Raw genomic sequence first — 26,285 nt, 5'->3', positions numbered from 1 at the left:
TAAAACTTTTTGAATAGTTATAACTATAAAATGATAAGTAGACTATAATTTATGAGCAGCTTCAGATAATTTATTTTCACATAAAATTTTGTTGTTTATTTTGAAGTTTACTGATTTAGGTTTGGTTGTGGTCAGCAAACTTTCATCTCACTGGGCAAAGCAGTTCAGAGGGTGCTGAAATTCTCTTATATTAGTTTTCAAATACATGTTTTTCTTTTAGATGATGCGCTGGAAGATTTGAAATCTCAAAAGAAAAAAATAGTAAGTAAAACATAAAGACAAAATAGTTGTTGTGGTACAATAAAATGATTTTGCATCTCTCCAAGTTCAGTTTGATGATGCTGCGTAGATGAAAATCAGAGTGAGGCAGGGAAGAGGGGGAACTGTTAACGTTTCTCTGTTTTCTTGTGTTTCCTAGTACTTCTGCCACTCAGTAGTACTGAAATGCTTCCATATGAGAATAAATGTTGCCCTTGTAGTTTAATTTAAAGCTTCTGTTTTATTGTTGCTAGGTCTGTTAAGTGATTTAGTAAAAAAATGAAAATGTTCTTTAAACTGCTTATTGCTGACTATTTGTTATTTTAAGATTATAAAGCATTAGATATGCTGAATCAAGAACATAGTCCAACTGAATTTTTAATAGTTACTGTCATTTAATTCTTTTTTATAAATAGCAAAAATGACTTTCATCTGGATTTGCTTTTTCATCAAGTCACACATTGTTTGTATATAAAATGCTTCACCATTATTTTTCATCCTCTTCCATCTTATTCTTATACTATATGTTTCTTCCATTATCTTTTTTTCTGCTTGAAAAATGTATAGTGTCTTGTATTAGTTCAATTAACTGTCTTGTGATGGTCTATTTTGGTTGGCTGTGTGGATGAGTTAACTTTTTGAAACTGGTGTATGCTAGATCTTTGTATCAACTGGATCAACGCTTGATCTGGAAACAAATTCTGGATGGAGAAGCTTCTAAGTCTTGAGTAACTTGCTCTGTTTGCAAAGTTCATAATGCTGAAAGGTGTTTAATCTCTGACTAGTCACTCTATAAGGAAGCTGTGTGTCTGCATCTCAAGTCTCTCAGGGCAGAACTTAATAAAACAAAAACCCCGAAAACCTCCAGCTAATCAACAACAAAACCACAAATACAGTCCCTTCCCTCAAAACATCCTCCTGAGGTTGCATTATGTGCCTCTGTTAATGATTTTTTCAAAGTCTTTACCTTGTGCCTTCTGGATTGTTTGTTCTAATAGCTGAATTAACAGAAAACCCACAGCAAAGCTACTAAAAAGGTGTCTGCTAAGTGTCTGAAATCATATGGCCTTCACAAGGCAAACAGAATTCACTGATCTTCCACTTGGGTGGAAATGCTTTGTAAATGTATAAATGGCACAGTAAACTGTAACCTAATTATGTCATTGTCCTTTACTAAAGAGGATTTGCTAATTTATATCTGCTAATCTTTATTTTTAAGGAATTTGTTAAATGAAAGTGTCCTTTGGCTGGAGAGGTGATTAAAAAGGGTTGGAGATGCTTAAATTTTGTAGGAATGAAATAAATTAATATGGCAGATATATTTCTAATCTTATTTTATAGAAACGACAACCAAAGTTAGTTAATATTTTCAATTTACTCAGTTACTGAGTTGTTTTGAAGGGAAATTCCTGAGAACAGGAAAAGCTCGATGGAGAACAAAAGAGCTTTGGAGTCTTGAGTGTAAAACTCTCAATTCATTTAAATAAATAGTTTTTTGTGATCGTTATCTTCATATTCTTGAAGAAATAGTCATGCTGATCTTGTCTGTGAGTTTCTTAGGGTTTTTTTTTTTTTGTTCTTTTAGATAAGACAAAACGAGATAGATTAGTCAGGATAAAAAAAAAAAAAAGAGGTTTTTTTACTTGGAATTGATGCCACTGAAATGTGGTGTGTCTTGACTTTGCATACGCAAAATGTATCATATAAGAAAAAAAAAAAAACAGTCAAAACAATAGCAGAAGTGCCAACCTGTAATAATTGAAGACAAACTTCTACTTAGAACTTTAGCTCAACTAATTTTCAGTCTGAGGACTATAATAAGTCTGTGATAATCTCCTGAGCTTGTGGATGCCTGCTTCCTTGCTAGGAAGCAGAATGGCCTATTGAATCAGTGTGGTGTTGGTATTTTGAACTCAAAAGATTTTCTTGGAAGTTTTGTCATGGTTTAAAGGTATTTAATTAAGCTCAAATCCTACTGAGTTGAAATGAGCTGAAAATGGGTGCAGGTAATAAGGTATGGTGAAAATTTTTATTTTGGAGAAAAACGTTTTTTAAATTATGTAACAATTAAGCAATAATGTGATTTTTTTTATTATATTTCAGATTTAGTTTTGGTTTTGTATTAATGTACCTGTGGTGATACCTAGTTTGGTGTTAAAGAAATGAAAACAAGCTAAAAAACAACCAACCAATCAAAAGCACTCAAGCAAAGTAATGGGAAGAGAGAAGGACAGGATCTTTTTTTTTTTCTGTTGTATTCTAGTTGCTAATAACAATTAGTTACTGAGATATTAACATAGTGATCTTCAAACAACTTTGGAATACATAAATTATGTATTTCCTGTTTATTTGCAATGTGGATTGTCTTAGCATTGTGAGCCTGCTACAGTATCTATGGATTTTCAGTTTATTGAAGCTCAACTGCCTGACTGCTGGAGAGTCTTTAGACATCTGGCCTTTTGAGAAGTGTTACAGTACTTGAGCTTTTCTGGTCTGCGATTTATCTTTTTCCTGGTGATACTCCTTAATTTCCGAAGGGTGCCAACAACAGATTAAGCTTCTCACCTACTGGATGGAAAGCCCTGGTGATTGTGCTGTGTGAGCTACCAAATGGGCCCTTTAGTTCTCCTCAGAACTTTAGTTCAATCTTTGGTAGCATTATTGTGCGGGTGGAAATCTGGGTGAAATATGTGACAAACATTTCATCTTGAAGTAGCCATTAATGTTGTCTGTTGAGACAAAGTATACAGTGTGTACAACATGTTGCACAGAGTTGAGTCTGTATGGTATTGTTTCCTTAGTGGTCTAAAACATGTTGCGATTTTCTATGGTATGGGGGTAAGAATTGAGTGCATTAGCTATAATTAAGGCACTACTTCCAGGTACAGCTTTTTCCATTGTTATCATAAGGGATACTCTGGTTGTGTTTGTGATACTGTAACTCTCCTTGGCCTTAGTTCTTTGTCAGTTAATGAAGTTGTCATCCCTTAAGCCTGCATGTGTTTAGATGAGCAAATTCAGAGGGTTAAGTAGATTAAAAGCAAGGGCACAGGACATGTATTAAGCTGCTAGAAGTGGGAATTAACAGAGACTTTACCTGGAGTAGCGGTCTTAAGGATGGGATAATTCTTAGCCTGAGGACAGAGTTGCTAAGACAGCATAGTAATTACTGACCACTGTGTGAGCCCAGCCATGCCTGCTCAATATATGTTAGAGTACAATACTCACAATAGGAAGCTCAAAGTGCAATAAAAGTTAATTCTATTGATGAATGATCAAGGTGTCTTTTTTTGTAGATGTGTTGCAGTGTTCATACAAAACAGTTACTATTGTGGCTTATATTATTTGATATTTTAAAGTTGCTTTTGTATGTGCTTACAAATCTTATACTGTGGATTGAAATTAATCTTCACCTTTGCATAAATGTAGAGAATTATTTCTCCATAGTGAAGTTTGATGTACCAAATAATCCAGTTTAAGAACTCTCAAGGTAGTGTGGTGATAAAGTAGCTTGCATTGTGCTAATACATCAAATTTACATTTGCTAAATCACATTTTCAAGATGTTTAAAATAACTTAGCTATATTGAAAAGTAATATGAGTAACTGGTGTAGTTTCTGCAGGAATTCTGTTTGGTTGCCATTTGTAAAAGAGGCCATCCATGCCATTTCTAATAAGAGAGAAAGTGGTAAATGACTGTGGTTCTTTGTAAGATGTGGCTAATTCTGTGAGTTAGTTTGAAAATCCACAATTAGGGCAGTATTAAGCTTTATAGAGAATTCACTTGTGATTCTGGTTACTCAGCATTTTAGCTTGACAAACTGTGAATTTTCTTTTGGTAGGAGATGGAAAATGTTTTTGTGAGGAAAAAAAATTGAAGTTATTATGGAGATGAGCAGAGTTGTTGGGCACTTTGCTTTGTTTTTGAGCCGTTGTTCAGCACTGGGTGAATAATTTCTGGGGTTGTTTCAAAGTAGTGAATGATCCAGAAGTCAGTTGTTTGATTTGCATTCATAAATGAATTTGTGGTAGTGCACAAGTAAGTTTCTTCTGTCACGCAAGCTTATAGTATTCCAAGCTTATGTACACAAGCCATTATTTGCTGCTAGTAATTATACTAATTTGCTCAAGCAGTAAGGAAAGTTTGAACACCTTACTAATTCTTTTGGTATTGTCAACCAAATTTAACTGATCTCAGGAAAATATATTCATAAGTGAAACCATGAGATTTGTGAGCTTGCCTGTAGAAATCTTGACAATTTTTAGAAGCTTTCAAGAAATTTTTAAGAGCTTGACTGTAGATTTGAGTTCTCATTCAGTTTCAGCTTCTGGATGTATAAAGCTAAGTATAAACTTTAAAATATGAAGAATAACTTACTGGACAATTCAGCAATTTGATAATGTAAGAATGACTGTGACATCTGAATCTTGTGACAAGAAAGTTTCAAGTGATGGTGGAGCATTCTGTTTTTTCTTTACCTAGAAGTAATCTTGCCTTGCTGAGGTTTTCTCATTTTCCTGGATTGCTATGAAGACAAATGCATGCACTGTACGGTTGCTTATGTGAGATGACTTGGGGCTCTTCCTTTTGCTTTTGGGACCAGATGTTGACACTGATTGTTGATGTTTCCCTACTTTCCCTTGCTAACATCACCCCTTCACGTGAAGGGTTGCCTCATGGTTTGCACTTTTATAAGCAATAAATGCTTTATTTTTCCTATTGGACTCTTAATTCTGATCTAACTGCATACTGTGTGGCATTTCTTTTATAAGTTAGTGGGTTAACTCCAAAGTGCTGCAGAAATAAAACTTTAGGAAACTTACTTTTTTCTACTTCCCTATTTGTACCCTTTTTGTTTCAACACTCCTTAATTATTAGCTTGTGTAGTATTCCTTGCCTTGAACTTCTGGTAGCGTGTGTAGGAGTGAGCTGTTAAATGGGTACTGTGTGTCTGTTAAATGGAGTGGAATTTATTTATCTTCTGAGGTCTATTTGTGATTCTGAGGTTTCTCTAACGGTAAAACTCGTGCAGGGACTGTATATATAGTAAGGCTGAGATCTTAGTTTCTCACTAGTGAAATACTTGCCTAAAAGTCATGTTAATGTACATCATTTATTATTTTAGCAGTGATAAATGACTTTGAGGGAACGTAATTTTTTGACCACTGACCTTTTCAGTTTTGCAGCTTATGCCAACAGCAAATTTAACAAACAAACAAACAAGACCACTTTTAGCTGAACGTGGCCATTAGTCAGCATATCTAAGAGAAAAGGTCTGCTTAAGATACTGTAAAATGCATTATAATTTCTATGTATATTTGCTATTTGTCATAACTTATGCTGTTTTAAAGTTAAGCTTCTTCTGATGTTGACTGTTAACCACTAAAATGATACTTTACTAGTGATTACTTTTTTAATTAAGCCCATGTATTAGCTATAAAGCCACTTGAGTGCTTTGTAAATAAAATGCTGTAATAATGAAGTGCTTTAATTGCACTCTGTAAAGTATGCATAGTTCTCAGTAAATTTTTTTTATTTAAATTCTTAACATGTTCCCTTTTTTCTGAAAAGCAGTTTGAATTGCTGTAAAGATGGAGTTCTAGCCTTTAAAGTCATTTGACCAAATTCCATGGCTTTTCTCTAGTTAGTGAGTTTTCACAGCGTTTGCAGTGAGCTAATTGCTTCTGCTAATAAATAATCTAAAATCGATGCTGACAGCGGTTAATTGGCACAGAGACTTTATTCTGTAAAGCACTTGGCTAACGACCTTCCTTAAATTAATAGCATTAAGTGCTATGAGGAAATAAATCTAAGGAATTGCCTGTCATTTGCTTGTCATGTCTAATAACTTCCAATAATGATGGCTGATAGATTTTTGCACATTCCATTATTGAAGTTGGTGCATGTAATTATTCTCCTCATTATATGTAAACAATTAGCAGTATTTGGTTCTTGCTTGCAGTAAAGCTGTTAAATACAAATAGCCTGTTAAGAGTTGCTAAACTTTTGGAAACAAAATTTCATATCCATTGTATGCACCAGATCTACAGTTACTTGAATGTGTTATGTGAATTAATCTGAATGTGACTCATTGAGTAGAGCTTCACAGTTTGCTAACTTCTATACGTTGTTTGTAAATAGGAGTGTGGAGCAAATGCTGAAATAATTCTGTTTTGATATGTGGAACCTTTTGTTTCCAGCTTGAGGAAGTAATGGAGAAGGAAACATACAAGACTGCTAAACTAATTCTTGAAAGGTTTGATCCAGAATCAAATGTGAAGGTAAGAATCTTTATTGATAGTCATTAAATGAGGAAGGTACCATGGAACTGTACATTCAGATGATGTTATTTATAATTAATTGGCAGGAGGCTGAACTGCCATCTGCAGGAACATCTGCAACTCCAAGACCTGGACAAGGTAATAGCCCTTTGAAACGGCTGCTCTTTAGCAAAGATGCTCATCTTTCATTGCAGTTTTCACTCCTGGAAATCTCTCTGTAACAAAATGTGTAGATTGATTTGACCTTTATTTAGGGTTAATAGACTGTTCATTAGACTATGTTTGTGAATATTCTTTATTTTTTCATGCAATGGATCTGTTAGTAAAACTGATGCACTCTCTAGAAAGGCAGTGTTAACATCAGCAGTAGATATTGAGGTATTAAAATAAAGTTCTTGTGTCATATACTTTTTTTGTTTGAATACTATGTGTCTGTGAAATCTTAAACAGTTTCCCTTGACTTCACTTTTTAGTTGTGCTATGGTGTGTGTATAGTCAGACATTTCATAAGGCAGCACCTAATTTTTGTGGCAGATGGGTAGATTCCTCAAAGCTACTGCAGAAATGGTATTTTTGTAGGTGCTAAAAATGGTATAGTTTGTCACAAAATATACTTGGATTTTTCTTAAAGTTGAGTATAACATGCTATATTTAGACTGAAAATGATACTGTTAATAAAGTACAAAGTACACCTGGTATAGTGTTATTGAAGATGACTTACCTACAAAAAATTGTTTTGACGAAGTGTGAAGAGTGATTTAACAATATACCAACTCAGACCTGTGGGAGCTCATGCTCAAACTAAACTGCACGATTTGATGTACATAATTTTCCATTAAAGGAGCACTTCTGTAGAGCACTTGCTAAAACTCTAAACTTTTGTCTAATTCTTGTGAGAAGAATTTGAAATAAAGAAGCCTGTATTTCTTTCATTTGTTGCTCTTGAAATTGAGTTTTTGGTAGGTGCACAGTACTTCTATCTGTGCTGTTTGGTTTTATCTTTTGAAATTTTGGAGACTTATTTTCTCAATACCCCATTTTTTATATGTGCAGTAATTCATTCATTTTTAGATACCAAAAGTGTTAGCTTATTTTTCATGCTAAATATCTGCCCCAAACAAACACACTACACAGAATAGAACCTAACTTAACTTACTGCAAGTAGATGGTACCTTAATGTGGTTATGGTACAACTTCTTGTATCTAATATACATAAGTAAATTATATAATTCTACTATATAAGTAGAATTAGTGATTTGAATTTAATAAAATAGCTAATAAGTTAACATATATACTTCCTTGGGCTGCTTTTGTCTCAGTTTGCAAACAAACTGGTCAGGGAGCAGAACTCATTATCTTAAGCTATCTTAGATAATGACCAACCAGACTGGACTTAAAGTTGTATGTGGCAGTTAGTGAGAGGTTAGTTTTTAGGTGTTTCTATTCCAACTTGCAAGTTAAAAACTCACATTTAACAAATTATTTAGTTAAAAGATCTTTATCGTTCAGCTTTGCATATTAGTTAACTCTCAGGAAACCACTCAGCAGCTTCATCATGTGCTTAGCTTTTTTTGAAGTTTTTGTGATTTTTTTTTACATACTTGTTAAATAACTGTAATTTTAAGAGATGATTTGTATTAGTCTTGAGATTTTATATAAGTAGATCTTGTGAATTCAGAAGGAAGGGAATTTGAAAACTGAAGTGCAGTTTTGTCTGTTAAATGCCTAGAGAGATGGAGTTAATAAGCATTCAGTACTCTGTCCATATGAAGAAAACAGGGTAAGTGGGAGAAAAAAATATAGCAGTAATATCCTATTGTTGTTACCTGTTCCCTTCAATGTGCTGATACAGCTGTTAGCGGGGCTCTATTGTAATTGAGATCACTGCATGACCTGAATTAAAAATAATGTAATAACAGATGGTTGCAAGCTGTGGGTTGGGTATGTACAGCAAGGGTAAAGAAATTGTTGGTTCATCGTTACCACTAAAGCCAACAAGTTTATGAACTACATATTGACTGGTATTGTGCTCTAGATATTTTAAAAACTATGTACAAAAATCAAGCAGTTTTGAAGGATAAAATACTTTTGCTTGTAAACATGAAAGCTATAGCTGTCTCACCAGAAGCAGTATCTTTAATCTTCAAGGGATCATTCTGAATCATGTGTTAGGAGTAGCCATATTATCCTATGTGCATATGTATCCATATTGTTCAATGCCAATAACTGCAGAATTTGAAATGAAGCACACCTGAAGGATAAAAGGGCCATTTTCAAGTTATTCCTCTGTCTTCATACAGTTGATTTGCAGATACAAAGAAATCATTTATGTGGGGTAGGGAAAGAAAACCTTTAAAAACTGCAAAACTTCATTCAAGCTACTTCAGCAGTTGCTGTATGTTGATAGAATAGAGGCAAAATGGACACTTTACCTAGTTAACTTGTGGGACTTTAATTATGGGAACCTGGATGTTTACAAGAGGTTCATAATTAACATGCAATATATTATTGATAGGTAAGTTATACTTGTTGGGCAGAATTTTAGAGATGCAAATGAATAAATGGAGAGGGTAGTTATTCTAGTACAGGTTTATTTGAAATGTTGTTAGTAACATCTCCCACAAAAAACTTTCCATGTCAGTGGTGATGTTTATCATAGATGAATTCTCAATTAAAATTCAATTTTTTAACAGAGGATTAGTTATAAAACAGAAACATGCTACCAAGGAAATCTTTACAGAATTTTTGCAACTACCTCACCAATTTACCCTGTTATTTGGATTCTTAACAGTTTAAACGAGGGGGTTAAATTTGTTAACACCAACTTAAAAGCATACAGTGTCTTCACACTCATTGGGTGATCTAAACTGGAAGATGAAGTGTCAGTTAATGCAGCAGTGCACATGATAGTGTGGAAGAAGATGCTAATAATGTGTTTTGTTTAGTATGAAACTGAGCTAGATAGATATTTTTTTACTAAGATTGTGGTTGCAGTTTTCTGACTGTGAATGATAATCTTTTATTTCTTCTGGTGTATACTAAAGCTACTTACATGTACAGATCAGTAGGCAAGAACGTACTTAGTGCTATGGAATTGCAACATGTGGGCTGTTGGCAATTGACTAATTGAACTTTAGATTGACCTAATGCACCAGTGATGGCAACTCTTCCTTGGCTAGTATGAGCTCATGTTACACAGTCACCATCGTGATAGTGTATGCAAAAGCTTAGTGGGGTAGTGTTTTACTTCCCAGGTACAGAGGTCACTCCTTCAGACTTTAGCACACCCATCTCCCTGTGGCCATGCAGTTGCTGATGGACTTGCAAATTGCCTGTTAAGAACTGACACTCTTCTGGCCTGTCAGAAAGTCAGCGTAAGTTAAAATATATCTTGAAACTCAGGGAGATGATTTTGAAGTCCAAATCAAATGTTAAATTCTTTCTTTCTTTTTTTTTTTTTTGGTGAAGATAACTTAAGCAAGTTCAATCAAAATATTGTGGGTGCTAGAAACTAATTCTGGAGGCTACTGTAGCCTCAGGTGTAGGCGTTCTGGGGCTTCTAGGTTGAGCCATCATGTATTAACAATGTTGATCTTCTGGAGCCCTGAAGTGAAAGTTAATTTCAATTTATCCTCTTATAGTAGAGTATTTCGAAGCTTCTCTGAAGGTAATAAGATGTAGATAGGATGAGGAATAGTTAAGTGGTTCCTGGTCACTGTTCCTGGCTTGCTTTGGTGAACGAACTCTTAGATAAATGTAATGGAACTTCAAATTTTCATGACTTTGTAAAGTACTCATACCATATTGTATTACTGGGATGGTGCTCCTATTCTTGTTAATGAGAACTTTCTCTTCATACAAGAGGAGGTGAAGGAATATGTAAAGATTTTCATGGATATAACTTAATAGTAACTCAGTGGTTGAGGACTGAGAAAAAGGTAGAAGTTAATGATGCAGTAGATTCTTTACCTGCTTTGTGAAAACTCGAGCATGTGGCTTGTTGGTACATTTATTGAAAAGAGTGAACGAAACTTTATTATCTGCTTAAGGTAAGCTTTGTAATATCTTATTGGCATTCTAGAATTTTCATTTATATAATCTGTGATTATTTAATGAGGAAGTTTCTTAATAGCACTGCATATTTTAGGCAATGACTGAATAGTTCTGAATAGTTTTTATTCCAATGGAAAACTAAATGCTTGGAAGCATGTTTAAATCATAGAGTAAAACAGTAGTCTGTTCTATTTGTGCTTTCTGGTTTGAACTTATGTGCTTGTCTGTCCAACATTCTGCCTTAGAATACAAAATTGTAAGGTAGGCATCTACTTATTTTCTTCTGGAAGTCTTTTACCTGAAGTATACAGTTAATCATCATTACCATTGAAAACATAGCGTTCTAGCATTCTATACAGGCTTTATTTTTTTGATGCGCTCAGCCATTCAGTTGGCAATCTTTAGTTATAGACCTTTCTGGTTTATTTTTTGCTTATAATGCTAGATATTAAAATAAATGTATATATCTTGTCAGAAATTCGTCAGAGGACTACAGCTCAAAGAAATGCTTCTACACCCATGCCTGCTACTCCTAAGCAAGGCTCTCCGAAATCGCTTGTTCCGGTAACACCATCTCCTAATCTGCAGAGGGATGCATCTGCTCTTAGTGGACCACCAGAAAGAACTGTTGTGCCACCCTTGCAGTCAAATATTCCACCAAGACGCCCCGGATCCCCAGCTACTTCAGTGCCTGGAATGGGTAAACAGAATGCTTACTGTTATTTACAGTTTATATTGTTTTCTCTGGTTACCAATAAAATAGGCCATTTTCAGACAGTATGGAAATAGCATTTCATTTGGAGATTGCAGAGCAGTTATCTGATTAAGCAGGAGTTCCATATTCAATTAGCCATAACTCTTTACAGCTGGCACCTCTTGATGCTGAAACCTATTGCCTGAGCTCATTTAACTGTTATGGCTCCTTTGTTTAAATGGCAATAAAACTTTGCAGTATTCTGTAGTCAACAATATAGCACACCTTTTTATGTTCTTAGTTTAGAAGAACTCTACAGTTATATAAATCAGATATAGGGGAGAACACTTTTGGAATACATTCATGTTTCTCACTAAACCTTGCACGTATTTTTTTAACATGCATCTTGACATTTATTTAAATTTTTATGCCAGGAGGTATTCAGGCGATCTATATTCATAGATTTTAAGTATGAAATACCAAATATGCTAGAAAAGTTGTCTGTGTTTTAGCTGGATTTTTTCTAAAATTGCATGTTATTTTGGTGCAATAGTCAAAAGTTTAACAACAGGTCAAAATCTTGTAGAAATGAATGCTCCTTAAAACTTGGTTTCATATCTGGAAAGTGTTTGTTCCTTTTGTTTCTGGTTTCCTTTTGTGATGGGGTGGACTTAATAAAATTGAACATGTGCAATTTGGTTCCAGAGGAATGCTAAAACTTGGGAGATTTTGAGAGGAGAGACCTTGTTCTGTTCACTGAGGGTGAAGCAGTAGGGGGCAGATGCAGGGCATCCCTCTGCTGCCGGATATTTGTCAAGTTGGATCTCAAGATAGTGAAGGAGATGAGAGCACAGTCTTGAAAATTGAATCGTGGAATCCTTAGAGTCGTAAGAGACCTTTAAAAGTCATCTAGTCCAACTCCCTGCAATGGACAGTGATGTTCACAGCTAAATCAGCTTGCCTTGGTCCTGATCCAGCTTTGCCTTGAAAGTCACCAGGAACCGGGGAATCCACCACATCTCTGGGCAGTCTGTTCTGGTGCTTCACTACCCTCACTGTAGAAGACTTTTTCCTCATATCCAACCTAAATCTACCCTCTTTGGGATTGGTAGAATTCTCCCTTGTTTTGTCACCACAGACCCTGCTAAAGAGTCTGTCCCCTTCTTTCCTGTAGATCCCTTTAGATAGTGAAAGGCTGCTCTCAGGTTACCATGGTCAGTAGTTTCCAGGGTCATTCTTTCTACCCTTCTTAAAAATAGGTGTGATGTTGCCTTTTACTTCACCTTTTTGCCACAGCTTTTCAAGTATCATTGAGAATAACTTGGTGACTCCACCTGCTAATCTCCTCAGGACTCTGAGTTGCATCTCACTGAGACCCATAGACCTGTGGATGTTCAGGTTCCTCAGGTGGTCACGGGCATGCAAGTGGCCAAGAATGTTTTCAGTACTGCTGTAATCTGGTGCAATGTTCTTGAGTAGTGATCTGTTTTCTGCAGTTTGTTAAGCCTTATTACTGCTTAGTAATTGTTTACCTTTATTATGAAACTGCTGAATTTGTTTTTATTCCTGAAGTGAACTATAATGGCATGATATTAATACTTCTCGATTATCTTGAAGTACTGTAAATTAGCTTGGCATACCAAGTAAGTGGTCGTTTAAGTTCAGAAGGTTTACTGAAACCTGCTTATTGAAAACTCTTTAATGAGTTTAAGATCACGCGTTCCTTCCTAGTTAAGATGCTGGCTTTATAATGAAGTATCATGGACTGCTAGTTTTCTTACTGGGAAAAGAATCCAGTATGATGAATAAACTGGGTGAATGTTAGCCTTCACTTCCAGAAAAGGTTTAGAGGGGAAAAAAATTAGCTTGTGTAGAAGGACAGTTGCCAAGATTGTTAATTAAAATGCTTAATGTAATTTTCGTGATAATGCTTTATATGCATGTACATTTTTTCTTCTTAAATGCGTTGTTCTGTTGTATGCTGTAACTGTCAATGTGAGAGCCTTCTTTTCTCTTGAATTTTCCCAAACCTTTCAAGCATATAAAATCGTAGTTATGTAGCTGTAGTGGGAAGTATGTAAATTCACTATCTGTAAGAGTAATATCGTTGCCTCTGAGTTTATGCATGGCTTGCAACAAATGTGAATAGCCTTAATTATCTCTAAAGTAGAGAAGATTAATAATTCATTTTCATTATACTATATTTTGTAGAGGAGAATCAATTTAACGTGTATTACCACGGAGCTCCCATATGTTTGAAAATTAATAACCAGCAGGTAGTTGAGAGTTTGCCAAGCTTTGCAAAAATGACCAGTCTTTCTACAATGATTGCTTTTGATGTTCATATTAATTACTGGTGTCCATAACAGCATGAGAACTAAGATGGTTGGTTTGAGTTATTAGTAGGCAGGTAATTGAAGTTTTCCTTGGAGCATGTTATAATGCTAGGTAGTTTTCCTTAATTTTTACCTTTTTTTAACTACTAAAAACTTCTTTATAATATATGGTGCATATAAAAATTTGAGCTTTTGGTTATTAATCAATGTTTGAATACTAACCAGATATTGGGGAAAAAAATATTGTAGTTTTAGTTTTATTGCAGATTATATCAGTCTTCCAAATTTTTGCCATTGCACTTGTGTTAAACATTGACTATTCACTTTCTTTTAATGAAGCACTGAGGTTTTTTTCTTTTTTTTTTTGGTGAAACCATAGGAAACACATTTCACTTAAAACTGTCTGGAGAAAACTTCTGAAAAAACCTGTAAAATGTAGGGTTCTGCCTTGCTAGCGTTGCAGTGAATTTGTTCTGGTGACTGCTTTGAGGTTTTAGTCTTAAGTACCACTTGTTTGCAAAACTTGTGAATAACTTCAGAATGCTGACTTATATCTCCTGATTTCACTTCTCTTGTTTGCGAAAATGAGGATGATTGTGACAAACAAACCAACCCAAAAAGCACAAGTATGTTAAGCTAGAAACTATGTGCTTATTGGAGGAATGTAAATTGCAATGTATTCTGATCAAATCCTATTGTGCACGTGTAGATCGGAACAGACCATTTAGGTCAATTTTCCAGGACTGATGAGGGGCATTTCTTTCAGAAACATTGCACCCTTAATGACAAGATTAATCTTATTCTCTGCGGGATATGTTAGGGGATGTTGCTGGGAATGTCTGAGACCTCCTCCTTGAAACAGTGTTTCTGATTTTTACCTTAGGAGATGCAGATATGACTACTGAACTTTGGGTTTACAACTGATTGTAGCACATTTTGGCATAGTAACTTTTTTCTTTCCTTGGCTCCCATCTGTGGAGGTAAAGAGATGCAAGGTTTGAGAGATAATTGCTGTTGGTTACATTTAGTGCTGTTTAAACAGAAAGCCTATCTTTAATCAGCTTAAGACCTGCTGTCTTGTCTTTACCTGTGTATACTCATGGTATATGTGTTGTTTCTGTGTGTATGCTTATGAAGGAGTATCTGCTGGAAATTGTATTACTGGAAGGAATGACTTCAGATAGAGACAGCACCAGGACATACGTAAGAGGGATACAGGAATGATGAATTTTTCTTCTGTGAAGCTTGAAGTCTGCTTTTTTTTTCCCCATAGTGTCTTTCAATTAAATGTCCTTCTGAATTAGTTCAACTAATCCAATCTGTGAAACACATCTTTCCAAGAAGAATACTGCAAAAAAAAAGTATCAGAAGCAAAATGTGTGGTCACTGAAAGCCCTTCTAAGCTATGCCTTTTATATATGTATTTTTATTGGATAGATTGAATAGTTACAAGCCAGAACTCTTCCCTGTGAGAGTATTAGTTGCTTTTTGGGCCTTGAGAATTCTGTTCCTAAGGATTAAATATACTTGGTAATCTGAACCAGTGCAATAACTACATGTTGATTTCTTTCTTCTTGGCATTGAGCAAAATCACAGCAACAGGACAAGTTGTCTGGAACTGATGCTGTGTGTGTGGCTACAAGTATTTTCCTTCTATGATGTGGTAGAGATGTAGTTAATGAACTGCCAAATACAATTTCAAATGCTGTAGTAGCTTTTTCAACTGTTGAATGAGCTTTCAAGTATAGACATTAGTCTGTTGTGTTAAGTCAGTGTAGCATGGTCTTTCTCTCAGGTATGTGATACTGGAAGGAATTTCTCCTTATCATTAGTGTGAATGCAGTCCGGATTGAACAATCCACAGAAACCTTTTTCATCTAAAGAGTCATTTCAGGTCAGAATTTAGGAGGCAGTACTTTGGGGGAATAGGAATCGTATGTGTATTCTCACAACTCTGCAGAATGTTCAAGCTGTGGAGCAGATGGCAGTTACTGCCACCTCTGAAAGTCTGAAGGATGGGGGCGTTAACCCTGGACAGTATAAAGAGTTGCTAAAGGACATGTTCTCAGGTTCTGTCCTCTAAGGTGAAGAATCAGATATTTTCAGTTGGTAAAACTTATGTGAACTTAGCTTGATGTGGATGGTGACTGATAACTGGACGCCCAGTGAAGAGGTATAACTAAAACTAACTGATCTTGCAGTTTTTGAAACAATGAAGCATTGTCTGTAGCCTGAAAACATGACACTATGATATGCCAGTTCTGGGAGGCATACATCTTATTGCATAGAATTACTGTGGCTTAAAAGCAGTGTTTCCTTTAAAATAGTAACTATTAATTAACAGGGAAGTGGAAGGCAGTATAGGTTGCCATATAATCTCATAAATGTATTAAATTTTTGAATGTACTGTAACTTATCTCATGTGTGTGTCTGAAATGGCTTTTGGCCAGGAGTGTCCTTGGGAAGAGATTGTAAATGTTTGATATTTGAGTGGTTAGGTCTGAATGATTTTTGCTCACTATGCCTCACTTCTTCTGTGTTAAGACTAGAAAGGAAGATAGAGAAGTATGGATGTAAGTGACATAAATGAAAATTGGTGATATGTAATACTCTTTGAGTAGACCAGAGGTTTTCAGATTTTGTTGAAAGACAAGTGTGTGCCATTGGTGTGTTTCAATTGCTATATGCAAACAGAGATGAAGGTGGTAGCAATTAATGTTACTTGTTTTTAAAGGAGTTTTATTTTGGTAGTAGCTAGATGCATGGAATATAAAAATATTTTGATATCATTCGAGGTCTTCTGACTACTTTCACTAAGCAGAGATCTGAAAATATCCAACTTTCGAGCAGATGTACAATTACCAATGTATCAGATAGCTAGGTATGTGTAGATTGAAGGGGCATGTTTTCTGTTAGGCTCCTGCTGCCTAGTGACTGCAGAAACCAGTGGATGCTTCTTTTCTAACATCCTTAGTTATTCTTTTGCTATTGTAATAGATTTTTAAATCAGATTTATTGTTGTGAACATGGGAAATTACATATACAGAGTTGAAAGTGTACAAAGAAAACTCAAAATAGAGCAGAACTTTTCTTTAAAAGTCTATAATTGAGTCATTAAATATTGCTGGTAAGGTTATATATTTTAGAAATCATAAATTTGATGGTGTGTTTAACATGTATAAGTAGAGTGAGTTAATACATGCTGAAGGAGCAGACTTCAACTGTTGTGGGTTGAAAAAAAAAGAAATTACAGCTTTCCTAGTGAATTAAGGAATATACATTTATATGGAGTAGGTGGAATTTTAATGGCACTAGCATGCACAGTTGACAGATTGCATACAATGTAGTTGAAAATCCATTTGATGTAGTTCCTGTCTTCCTAGGTCTTCATCCTCCAGGCCCTCCTTTAGCAAGACCTATTCTTCCTCGAGAAAGAGGAGTTGTGGATAGAGTTATTGAATATTTGGTTGGTGATGGTCCTCAGAACAGGTAAAACATTGCTTAAGGGAGTGTGCAGATACTTGAGTTAGGGAATTTAACTTTTTTCAATCAGAAGAGTCAACTCAAGTATTGCTAATTTGTTAATGAAATGGCTGCTTCTTAGTGCTTCATGAAATCTGTTTGTAGGGAAAATAGTAACCACTCTGATGGTTACTATGGAACTAGCCACGATACAAAAATAAAAAAACCTTGATACTCAAGTAGGTGAATAAATTGTTCAAGAAGCCCAACCATTTAATATCTTAGCACTTCAGCTTTATTACCATTATAAATGCTTTGAATGCCTTCAGAACTCTGCAGACATCAGATCTCCCATATTAGCTGTGGTCGTTAATGTAGTACAAACATTTAAGTGTTAAATGCTGGTATTACAAGTCTGTTCAACTAGGAGGTTTAAATTGTAGCTGTTTCTAAACCAACTTTAAAAATCGTTGTTAAGTATACAGATTTAGTTGTCCTTAAATAGTAACAATTTCACTGAGTGAATTAATTTTTAAGAGTAAATATCTAAGCTATTAGTGCCTAAAGTAAAATGCTTCTCTTGCTTCAGTGTGCTATTACTTAAAGGTATGAAATTGTGTATTAATGTTTTCTAGGTATGCCCTTATATGTCAGCAATGTTGTTCTCACAATGGTATGGCTCTGAAGGAGGAGTTTGAATATGTAGGTAAGAAATCATCTGTAGTAGACTATAATAGTTGGACTGTGTTTTGTAACAAGCATGCATCATGCTTTGTTTTGTTTACGGTTAAATACTTAACTGACACTGTGAAATGCCACTTCATATGGGAACAGTTGTCTGGTAACTTACTACTCTGCATCTAAAGATTCATTTTAAGAAGTATTTTACTGCAACCTCCAGGCCAAGGATTCTGTGCAGAAAACTACTCAGTGGAAATAACCCTCCTCCAATACATCCCTGAGAATTGCTACTGACTTTGAATGGTTCTCGGAAGGATTTTATGTTGAGAAATGATCTGACATTAAAGTATTCCTCTTTTACCAGAACTTAAAATTTTGCTTTGGCAAGAAGATCTTGGGGAGATAACAGAAAAGGAGTGGGAACAAGCCCTGGGAGGCTATATGTGAATTTATGGTTGACAATAACTTTAGACAGACACAGCTCTTTATTGAACACAGATGTTTTATTTTGCCTCCTTTCTATCACAAGTGTAAGCCTGATGTTTGAAAAATGAGAGAATGCTAGATAAAGTCTATTTAGTCTTGTTTCCCTTAATTTTGTGAGAAAGTATACAGCACTGTAAAAGAATAAGATGAAAGTTTCCTCCAAGTCTGAATACATTTAGAATATATGTCATCCTAGCTCAAGTGTATTCACGGTTGTAGTGTACAAGAGCTGACCATTTCCCCCTGCTTTTGTCTTGGTGAAAATATGCACATAACCGTTACCTGGTATATGGTACTTCTTCAGAAGAAAATTGCCTTTTCTTAATTAAGCATCACTGAAGCAGAATGCACCTTGAAGTGCAAATAGTGAGGAAATGTGTTAAAGTCTGCAGCATCCCTTTACTTGAAAGATGAGCACAGTGACATCTTAAGAAAAAAAGTAATCTGCCAGCTCAGGTCTTCAGGTCTTTTGTAGGAAAGAGTAGAACAATTGATACTGAAGGTACTGAATTGCATTATTTTGTTGTCAAATATTTCACAATTATGGGCAAAAATACCCACGCAGAAGTGCAGCAGAGCTGAGAGCAAATAGGTATTTAATAAATAAATGTATGATGAAGGGGGAAAAAAAAAAGGGGGGGGGGCTAAATAGAATACTTTGTATAAACTTGTTGGGAAGAAGCTTAGGTATTGATTGTCGTTTAACTCTCATTATAATATTTTGGACAGTCAAGATATTGTGCAGGAATAGGGTGAAACAAGAAGTCTGTTAGTGAGGCTATTGACTGGATGTGCTTTCTTGCAGCATTTAGGTGTGCCTACTGCTTTTTCCTGAATCCTGCAAGAAAAACGAGACCTCGGGCTCCACGGCTACCAGATTTCAGTTTTGAGAAAAAGCAACTTCCAGAATTGCAGTCGGAAACAGAGCGTCCAGAATCAAGAGAGAAAGAACCGCAGGGGAATCAGCAGACAGAAGGTATGTGCTATTCTCATCTGCTCTTATTTAATGTCCAGTGAAATCTCCATGCATGCTGGTATTAAATGTCCCAACTTTTGTTGTTTATATAAATCTATATTTGTCTTTACTGTACATTGAGAGTTCTCTGGGTGATTTTTTTCTATAGAAATAGCTTCATAGTAGGTACAGTCTATAATTTTTTTCCATGCTTTTTGTCCCTGCTTCTATCTAAACTTGATGCTGTTTTTGATTCCAGACTCCAAAGTTACTTGGTATAATGCAGTATGTCCTGTGCAAATGATGGCACAGCAAAGTCATTCATACCGTTGTTACTGATAAACACACAGAACAGCACTGTAAATTAGTTAAGGAGGGAATATGTCCTGAAGTGGTTAACTGTGTTCAGCAGGTCATTTCATGAAGTTGTGTTGGAATTTCTGCCTTTGTTCCTTTTGCTGTTTTCCTCAGGGCAGGAAAATCTAGTAAAAACCACCTTGTTTAAAATCAGGGAGTTCAAAGACAAATTGTCAATTTTAATTTAACGTAGTTCCTTTTGAGACATTTTATAGTCTGCAGATACAGTAGGCATCTGGTGTACAGCCAACAGGAAGATGCAGTGTTTTAAAAGACTTCGGAAATTACAATTTTGAACCGAAGAGATGATAAGACTGAGAAGGGATCTGATCAAAGTCTATAAATATCTAAGGTATGGGAGGCAAAGGGACAAGGCCAGACTCTTTTCAATGGTGCATGGTGATAGGATGAGGGTAAGTGAACACAGATTGAAGCATGGGAAATTTTGCATCACTATGTGAAGGAACTTCTTCACAGTAAGTGTGACGGACACTGGAACAGGCTGCATGGAGAGGCAGTGGATTCTCCTCTGGAGATGTTAAAGATATGCCTGGATGCCTACCTGTGCTACTTAGTCTAGGGAGTCTGCTTTGGCAGGGGAGTTGGACTGGATGATCTCTAGAGGTCCTACAGCCCCTACAATTGTGTTACTGTAAAGGAATCTCCAGTTGGCTACGTTCTTCAATAATTACTAGCATTTTACATTAGTTCAAATCAGGGAGTGTATAGGAAAATGTTATCTAAGATGCTGCAGACCTGATATTCAGGCAGGAAGCTCACCATCTGTAGTAGGCTGTCAGATTGTAACAGAATACTTGTTTAATCTTGAAGTACACAATGGCATCAGAATTCTGGCATGGGAATGCTGATTGAAACTGGTAGGGAAGATTTATCTAGCTGTAGCCATCTCTGTGGGTGTGGTCTGATGAAAGGTGCATTGCAGGGAAAACTTGCTTGGCTTCTTTTCCTGTCAAAGCAATGTTTGTAACAGGGCAGCTTGCCTCAGCTAGTTTCAGTGTAGTTCCCCAACCAGCTGTCAGCTCCCCTGAAAGAATAATGCCTGGTTTGTATGTATCATGGAATAACATGCAGGAGGGGAGAAATTGCTTCTGAAATAGATTGGAAGAACTCCACATTCAAGTATTCATTGGCTGAGACAGCGTATTTTATTTCTCTCTCTTCAGTTTGCCTCTATGCCACAGGTTACAGTCTGCCTTAAGTATGTAAATATAGCTATATCTACGGAGAATTATGGTAGAATGGCAACAGATATACTTAACTATTTAAATGTACTTTCATGTACTGAAACAAGAACTATATCAGATGTGTGAAGCCAGACCATGCAAAAGTGAAATTTGCCCTCTAATTATCTGATCTTTAAAGTGAATAGTGGATGGACTGATAAATTCATGGCTACTTTTAAAGGTGGAAGATTGCTGTAGATAAGAGTTAAGGTCTTCCATACTCAGATTTTCTTCTTTATGTATCAAATGAAGAAGCCCCTGCAGACTGATATTTAACTCTTGGAGATGTGTGCCTTGAGGGTATCTGAGTAGTGTTCAGCTGCAGGCTTTTAGAGGTTTTGAGAGAAGGCGTGCTAATTAGGCTGGCTTTATCTTTGAAGTAATGCTTATCAAACTATACTTTTAATGGGTCTCAGCTGCTGTGTCAGTTTATAGATGTTGTAAAAAAAAAAAGACAGCTTTCAGAATTAGTGTGAGGTTTTCATTAGGCAGTTGAAATGTGGAAATGAAAGTTCTGTGAAATACTACTTTTTTTTTTTGAAAGTGGAATTTTCAGAAAAAACAGCTTGTTTTTTTTGTGAAAGTGGTATTTTCAATTTACATTTAACATTGAAAATTACTCTTTTTTTTATATAGTCTTTGTATTTTGGTGTTCCTTTAATTTAGAACGACAAAACCAACAAATGTGTAGCCACTTCAGGGGTTCATTCCCTAGTTATCTTTTCCTGCTGAGAAGTATATGCTGAAAATTATTGGAGGAGACATAAGTAACTTGGTGTGCTGATTTCTGTTTCTGTGTGGTTAAAATACCTGATTTTTTTCTGAATATTTCATCTACAAGGTGTGAACCATTCTGTTTTGATAATTGGTAAGCAGCCAGGAATAGAGTATGTGTTAAATATTAACGTAACTAATATCTGTGTAACGTCTTGTTGATGCAATATATGGTGCTCTGTTTGTCACTGTGCATTAACTGCCTGTGTCCTGACACAAAGTAATCTCTTAGGAATGAGAAGATATCATTTTCAATAAATCACTTTTTCTATCAGAACCCGAATTTTTAATATAACTCTGCTTACAGACAGTTGGGCTTTATTAATAAATGAGCATCTTCCTTGATTGTTTTTTTAAGCTGTGAAGGTATAGCTTTGGGGGAGGCTTTTGTTCACTGTAGTAATATAAATGCTGTCATAGCAAGAACAGAATATCTTCAGCTGATGTTAATGTTTGTTCACATCTAAGAAACCAAACTCACCACAATGTTGACAACACAAGGATATCCAACTCTTTTATGTAATTTTTTAAAAAACCATAGCTATATAGCTTGAAGAAACTGCAGGCTAATATGATGCACAAGTGCTATAAATATTTTTTAACCATCAGCTACTTTACTAATGAATAGAGCATGAAGCTCAGTCTTTTTTCTGCTGTGTGCTCACACAGTGACAAGCATGCTCCTATGGATAAGAGATCTGAAGAATGGTTATGTGGAGTGCTACTGGCTGAACCTTGGATTTTGTAATCCTCTGGAAATATGAAGTCATCAGCTGTCAATCTGATTCAAGATTACTGGCACAAACATTATGCTTTGCTACTCTGCAGTGCAACTTGGGAGATTGTAGTACCAGAATGAAACAAAGTACTTCAGTTTTTAAGAAAAGGATTTATCTTTTTTTTTTCCCTGTCAAAGGCAGGTCTCTTCTGAACCTCTAGGAGTATTCGTGTTTGGATGTTATATGGGAGAGGGAACACATTGGGGATTACTTTCACCTTTGTGATTAATTCTGCCTTTCCTGTGTTGGGTACCTCTGCACTGTTCTTGATGTAGGTTTATCATTTAGCAACATTTTGAAAGTTAAAATAACAGTTTGACAGATGAGTATTTTGTTGTGATTATCTGGTGCTGGTGTTCATTAGATGCCTTTGAACTTCAGATTTCATTGTAGTGGTCAGAAGTTGATCATCAGATAGCTTTACTTGCATCTCCAGATCTGCATGGAGTTCCCTGGCTGTCTTAGAATACTTTACAATTACTTAATGCTCTAGGCATATAGCAACTGTTGGTATGTTTGAAAAGATCTCTGTTTACAAGGCAGATGCAGAAACTTGGTTTGCACTTCAACAGAAGTGTTCACAGTGATACTGTTCTCAAAAAACACTGTTCTGAGCATATGCTTGAGTTCTGCCGAAAGTAGAGCTTGGCTCTGGGCAAGTGTTTCAGGTGGAGCCAGAAATGGTGGATGGTTGGACTGGATGATCTTGTAGGTCTTTTCCAACCTTGGTGATTCTATGATTAGAGGAATAAAACTGGTAGAGAACAAAATTAAGGAGTAAGTTGGTCAAAATGGTCTGTTTACTGTGTTTTTAATAATGGAATGGACAAATACTAATCGAGATTTGGCTTCTTTGTTAGGTATGCTCTGCTTTCACAAGGCACTCTGAATGTGCTATGTCTTTCTAAGCAGATATGTCTCTTAAAATACATGCAATTCTGCCTGCTATGTTTTTTTTCCATAATCCAGTTAACATGGCTAGAGTTCTATGATTTTGAAGCAGAGCTGGGTCATCTTGCCTGGAGTTTAATGAATTGTTCACGATTCTTTTAGCTTAACATTCTGTTTTTGTCTGTAACATGAGTATTCAAATCTTCCACTTAATCTAGTAGTGATGCAGTGTTGTGATTATCGCTTGGTTATACAATGAAGTACCTTCTAAAAACAGAGGGCTAGATGATCTCATATAAAGTGAAGTATATGTGTTTTGTAAGTATTAAGCAGAAATGTTAGGAAAAGGGGAACTGCTGTAGCCAAAAACAGGGCTTTTAGATTTGCAACAATACAGCTCTTAAACTTGTCTTAGGGCATCATAGAGCTGTTTGCTGTTGATCGTATGTGTAGCTACGTTCCTCAGTTAAATCATGGATTAATGATTTATCAAGAATACTACCTTTCTTTTGTTGTCTTTAGCTTTAGATATATTTCTTAGCTACTGTTCCTACAATAATTTAAACTACTCAGTATTAAGTTCAAATTCCACTAATTGCTGTATTTAAAATGGAATCATTGTATATAATTAATAAAGATTTATCGTGTTTATAAGTGGAGTTAGCAGTACCATTTACTATGACTGCCATAGTTTCCTGTTTTAAGAACCTGCTCTTCAGTTCCTTAACTTTGTCAGATCTTTAATTATTGTGCTAGCTTTCCAGGTAAGATTTTCTTTTTTAAACGGTATGTTTTGGAGAGTTTCAGCTGCTTCACTATGTTTCTTTAAAACAAAGTGAAGGGAGAAGTCCTATAAAATAACTGATTGTTTTATTTAGAGAAAGTGCCTCTCTCTCTTTTTTTTTTTTTTGGAAAGTTAAAAACAATGTACTTCTGCAGTATGTTCAGTGTTGTTCTGTTAAGGGCTACAGGACTGGGTAGATAAGTTATGATTGGGCTGTACTAGAGAAGAATAGAGGGCATGGAGTTCTTTTCCTCCCACCCTCTACTTTCTTTGTCACTCAAGCTTCAACAGCTGCAATAAAAAACTAATGTTGAGTTTGGAGGGGCTGGAGCAAAAAAGGCATACATTCATTCAAAGAAAATGAGAGGTGAGACAAATAGCAAGATCAAGAATATTCAATTTGTTATTGGCTGTTTTCAAGTGTTGAACTAGATTGTTCTGTTTTTTTCTAATTTTCTAATTACCTGGCTCTTTGTGTTTCAAGTAGTTTTTACCAAGTAGAATACTTTAAAATCACAGAATTGTAGGGGTTGGAATATATTTGTATGGGGTTCAACTCAAAAAAGCTGTATGGTTTGTATTGTTTCCATTACTGAGAATAAAGAAGCTGAATTACCATAATATGAGACATTGTTAGAAGTAGATAATAAATGAAGAAGCCTAGAAAGGTTCTGTTGAGTATGAATGTATACAAATAGTATGTAGTATTTTCAGTGCAGTCTGAGCTTTTTAATTGTAGTCTTTCTTCTTTATATGTTTTACTTTTGGTAGTTGAGAACTTTATGCAGTGACTAGTTGAAACATGTATAAGATTGCAAACTATTTTCATGTGCACTTTAGAAATATTAGCTGATCTTCATTGTGAAAATAGTTATGTGATTTCTTCCCACAGAATCTGAGGAAGTGGCTCAGATCATTGAGACAAATAAGACAGATGAGAAAGCTCCAAGTGCTGAGCAGTTGAATGATAGTCTTGTTGAAGAAGTTGAAAAAGAATCATCAGAAAATGTTTCGACAACTGAAGACTCCATTTCTGATTCTGCTATTTCAACTGAACAAAGTGAAGAATCTTTAGTGAAAGCAGAATAAAGTACTTCAAGTGCCTTCTGTAGCTAGTTTTTAGCTTTGTTCATGCCTGTTGTTACTATTCAGGTGAGCGTTTTTAAATGGTACAACTTAAAAATCTCGCTTGAGCTTCAACTGCCTCAGCTGCCACAGTATGTCAAAGCTTTGTGTAAAAGTGGATATTGTAAATTAAGCATGTCTTTAAGTTAACTCACAGAATGTATAGTTGGTTGAAGTCTAACAGTCATAGACATTGTTCACTTTGCATATTTGAAAAATTAAACTTTTAAGTTTTATTAAAGGTGACCTGTAACTTGGCATCTCTTTAGCTGTCAAAGAACAACTACTGTCCCACAGCTGATCTAGTTAAGTTTGGTTTAGTGAACTTAGATACCTTTTAATGTTTCCCTGTTGAAGTGAATTGAATACATCTTGAATACAGATGTTTACAAGCTGAAGTGTCATCAGACATTTGACTTAAGTGTATGGAAAGTGTCATTACAGTAGTGTTGATGTTATTCATAGTTTAACTTTTTGACAGAATTCAGTTAAGTGACACTCAAAAATGTCATCTCCTTTGGTATTTGCATTGCAGATGAACCAGAGGCACATACATACTGATCTGTTTTGTGTTTACATAAAATATAGAAAGTCTCTGCACTTGATTGTACTTGAATACAAAGCACTATTTATACCTGTAAAATAATGACAAGATACAAGTAAATCTTGTGCCTTTGTGTATTTTGTTAAAGGAAAATAAAGATATCTAGCAGCAAACTTGCTTTGTGGTTCCTAGAACAGTGTATCCATGCAGTCGTTCCCATTAACTGTTTCAGAGTGTTTAGAAAAGATGTTAATAATCACAGATTAAAAGAGTGGCTTGCTTGAAAGGGACTTTAAGATGTAGTTTCAAACCCATATTTTTGTAGAGAAAGATCCATTTTTAACTTTGTATAATTTTTCAAGGATTAAAATTGTTATGTGAGATTAATTTGCAAGTCAATGCAGACTCAGGGATATATATATATATATGATACTAATATGACTCTAGGCTTTCCTCAATTTACAGCAAGCATTTACACATTACTCATGCCAAGTATGTGTGCTGTGGTCCGGACACACTTGAGAGGAGATTTTGTTTCTGCAGCAGGTGCATCTTGACTTCCATTTACTGCAATAGAGGC

At 35.5% G+C, this 26,285-nt stretch overlaps 1 protein-coding gene across 3 annotated transcripts in view; it reads left to right on the top strand.

Annotated features, from left to right (window-relative positions):
- The window catches only part of LNPK (lunapark, ER junction formation factor), a 37,706-nt gene extending 11,826 nt beyond the window's left edge, over positions 1–25,880 (top strand). For all 3 annotated transcript variants that reach the window (XM_065750279.1, XM_065750278.1, XM_065750277.1), the window contains 8 exons: positions 221–261; positions 6,460–6,540; positions 6,627–6,678; positions 11,069–11,293; positions 17,007–17,112; positions 17,721–17,791; positions 19,058–19,228; positions 24,929–25,880. In XM_065750279.1, the coding sequence (XP_065606351.1) occupies positions 221–261; positions 6,460–6,540; positions 6,627–6,678; positions 11,069–11,293; positions 17,007–17,112; positions 17,721–17,791; positions 19,058–19,228; positions 24,929–25,125 (944 nt within the window). In that variant the 3' untranslated portion in view covers positions 25,126–25,880. The remainder of the gene's footprint in view (positions 1–220; positions 262–6,459; positions 6,541–6,626; positions 6,679–11,068; positions 11,294–17,006; positions 17,113–17,720; positions 17,792–19,057; positions 19,229–24,928) is intronic.
- Positions 25,881–26,285: the final 405 nt, after the last annotated feature.

This window comes from Cyrtonyx montezumae, unplaced genomic scaffold, assembly GCF_038088225.1.
Source record: "Cyrtonyx montezumae isolate F1298 unplaced genomic scaffold, pur_monq_1.0 scaffold_7, whole genome shotgun sequence".
Lineage (NCBI taxonomy): Eukaryota > Metazoa > Chordata > Aves > Galliformes > Odontophoridae > Cyrtonyx > Cyrtonyx montezumae.
Note: the sequence above shows the minus strand (reverse complement) of the source record. Positions and strands in the feature narration are given on the sequence as shown.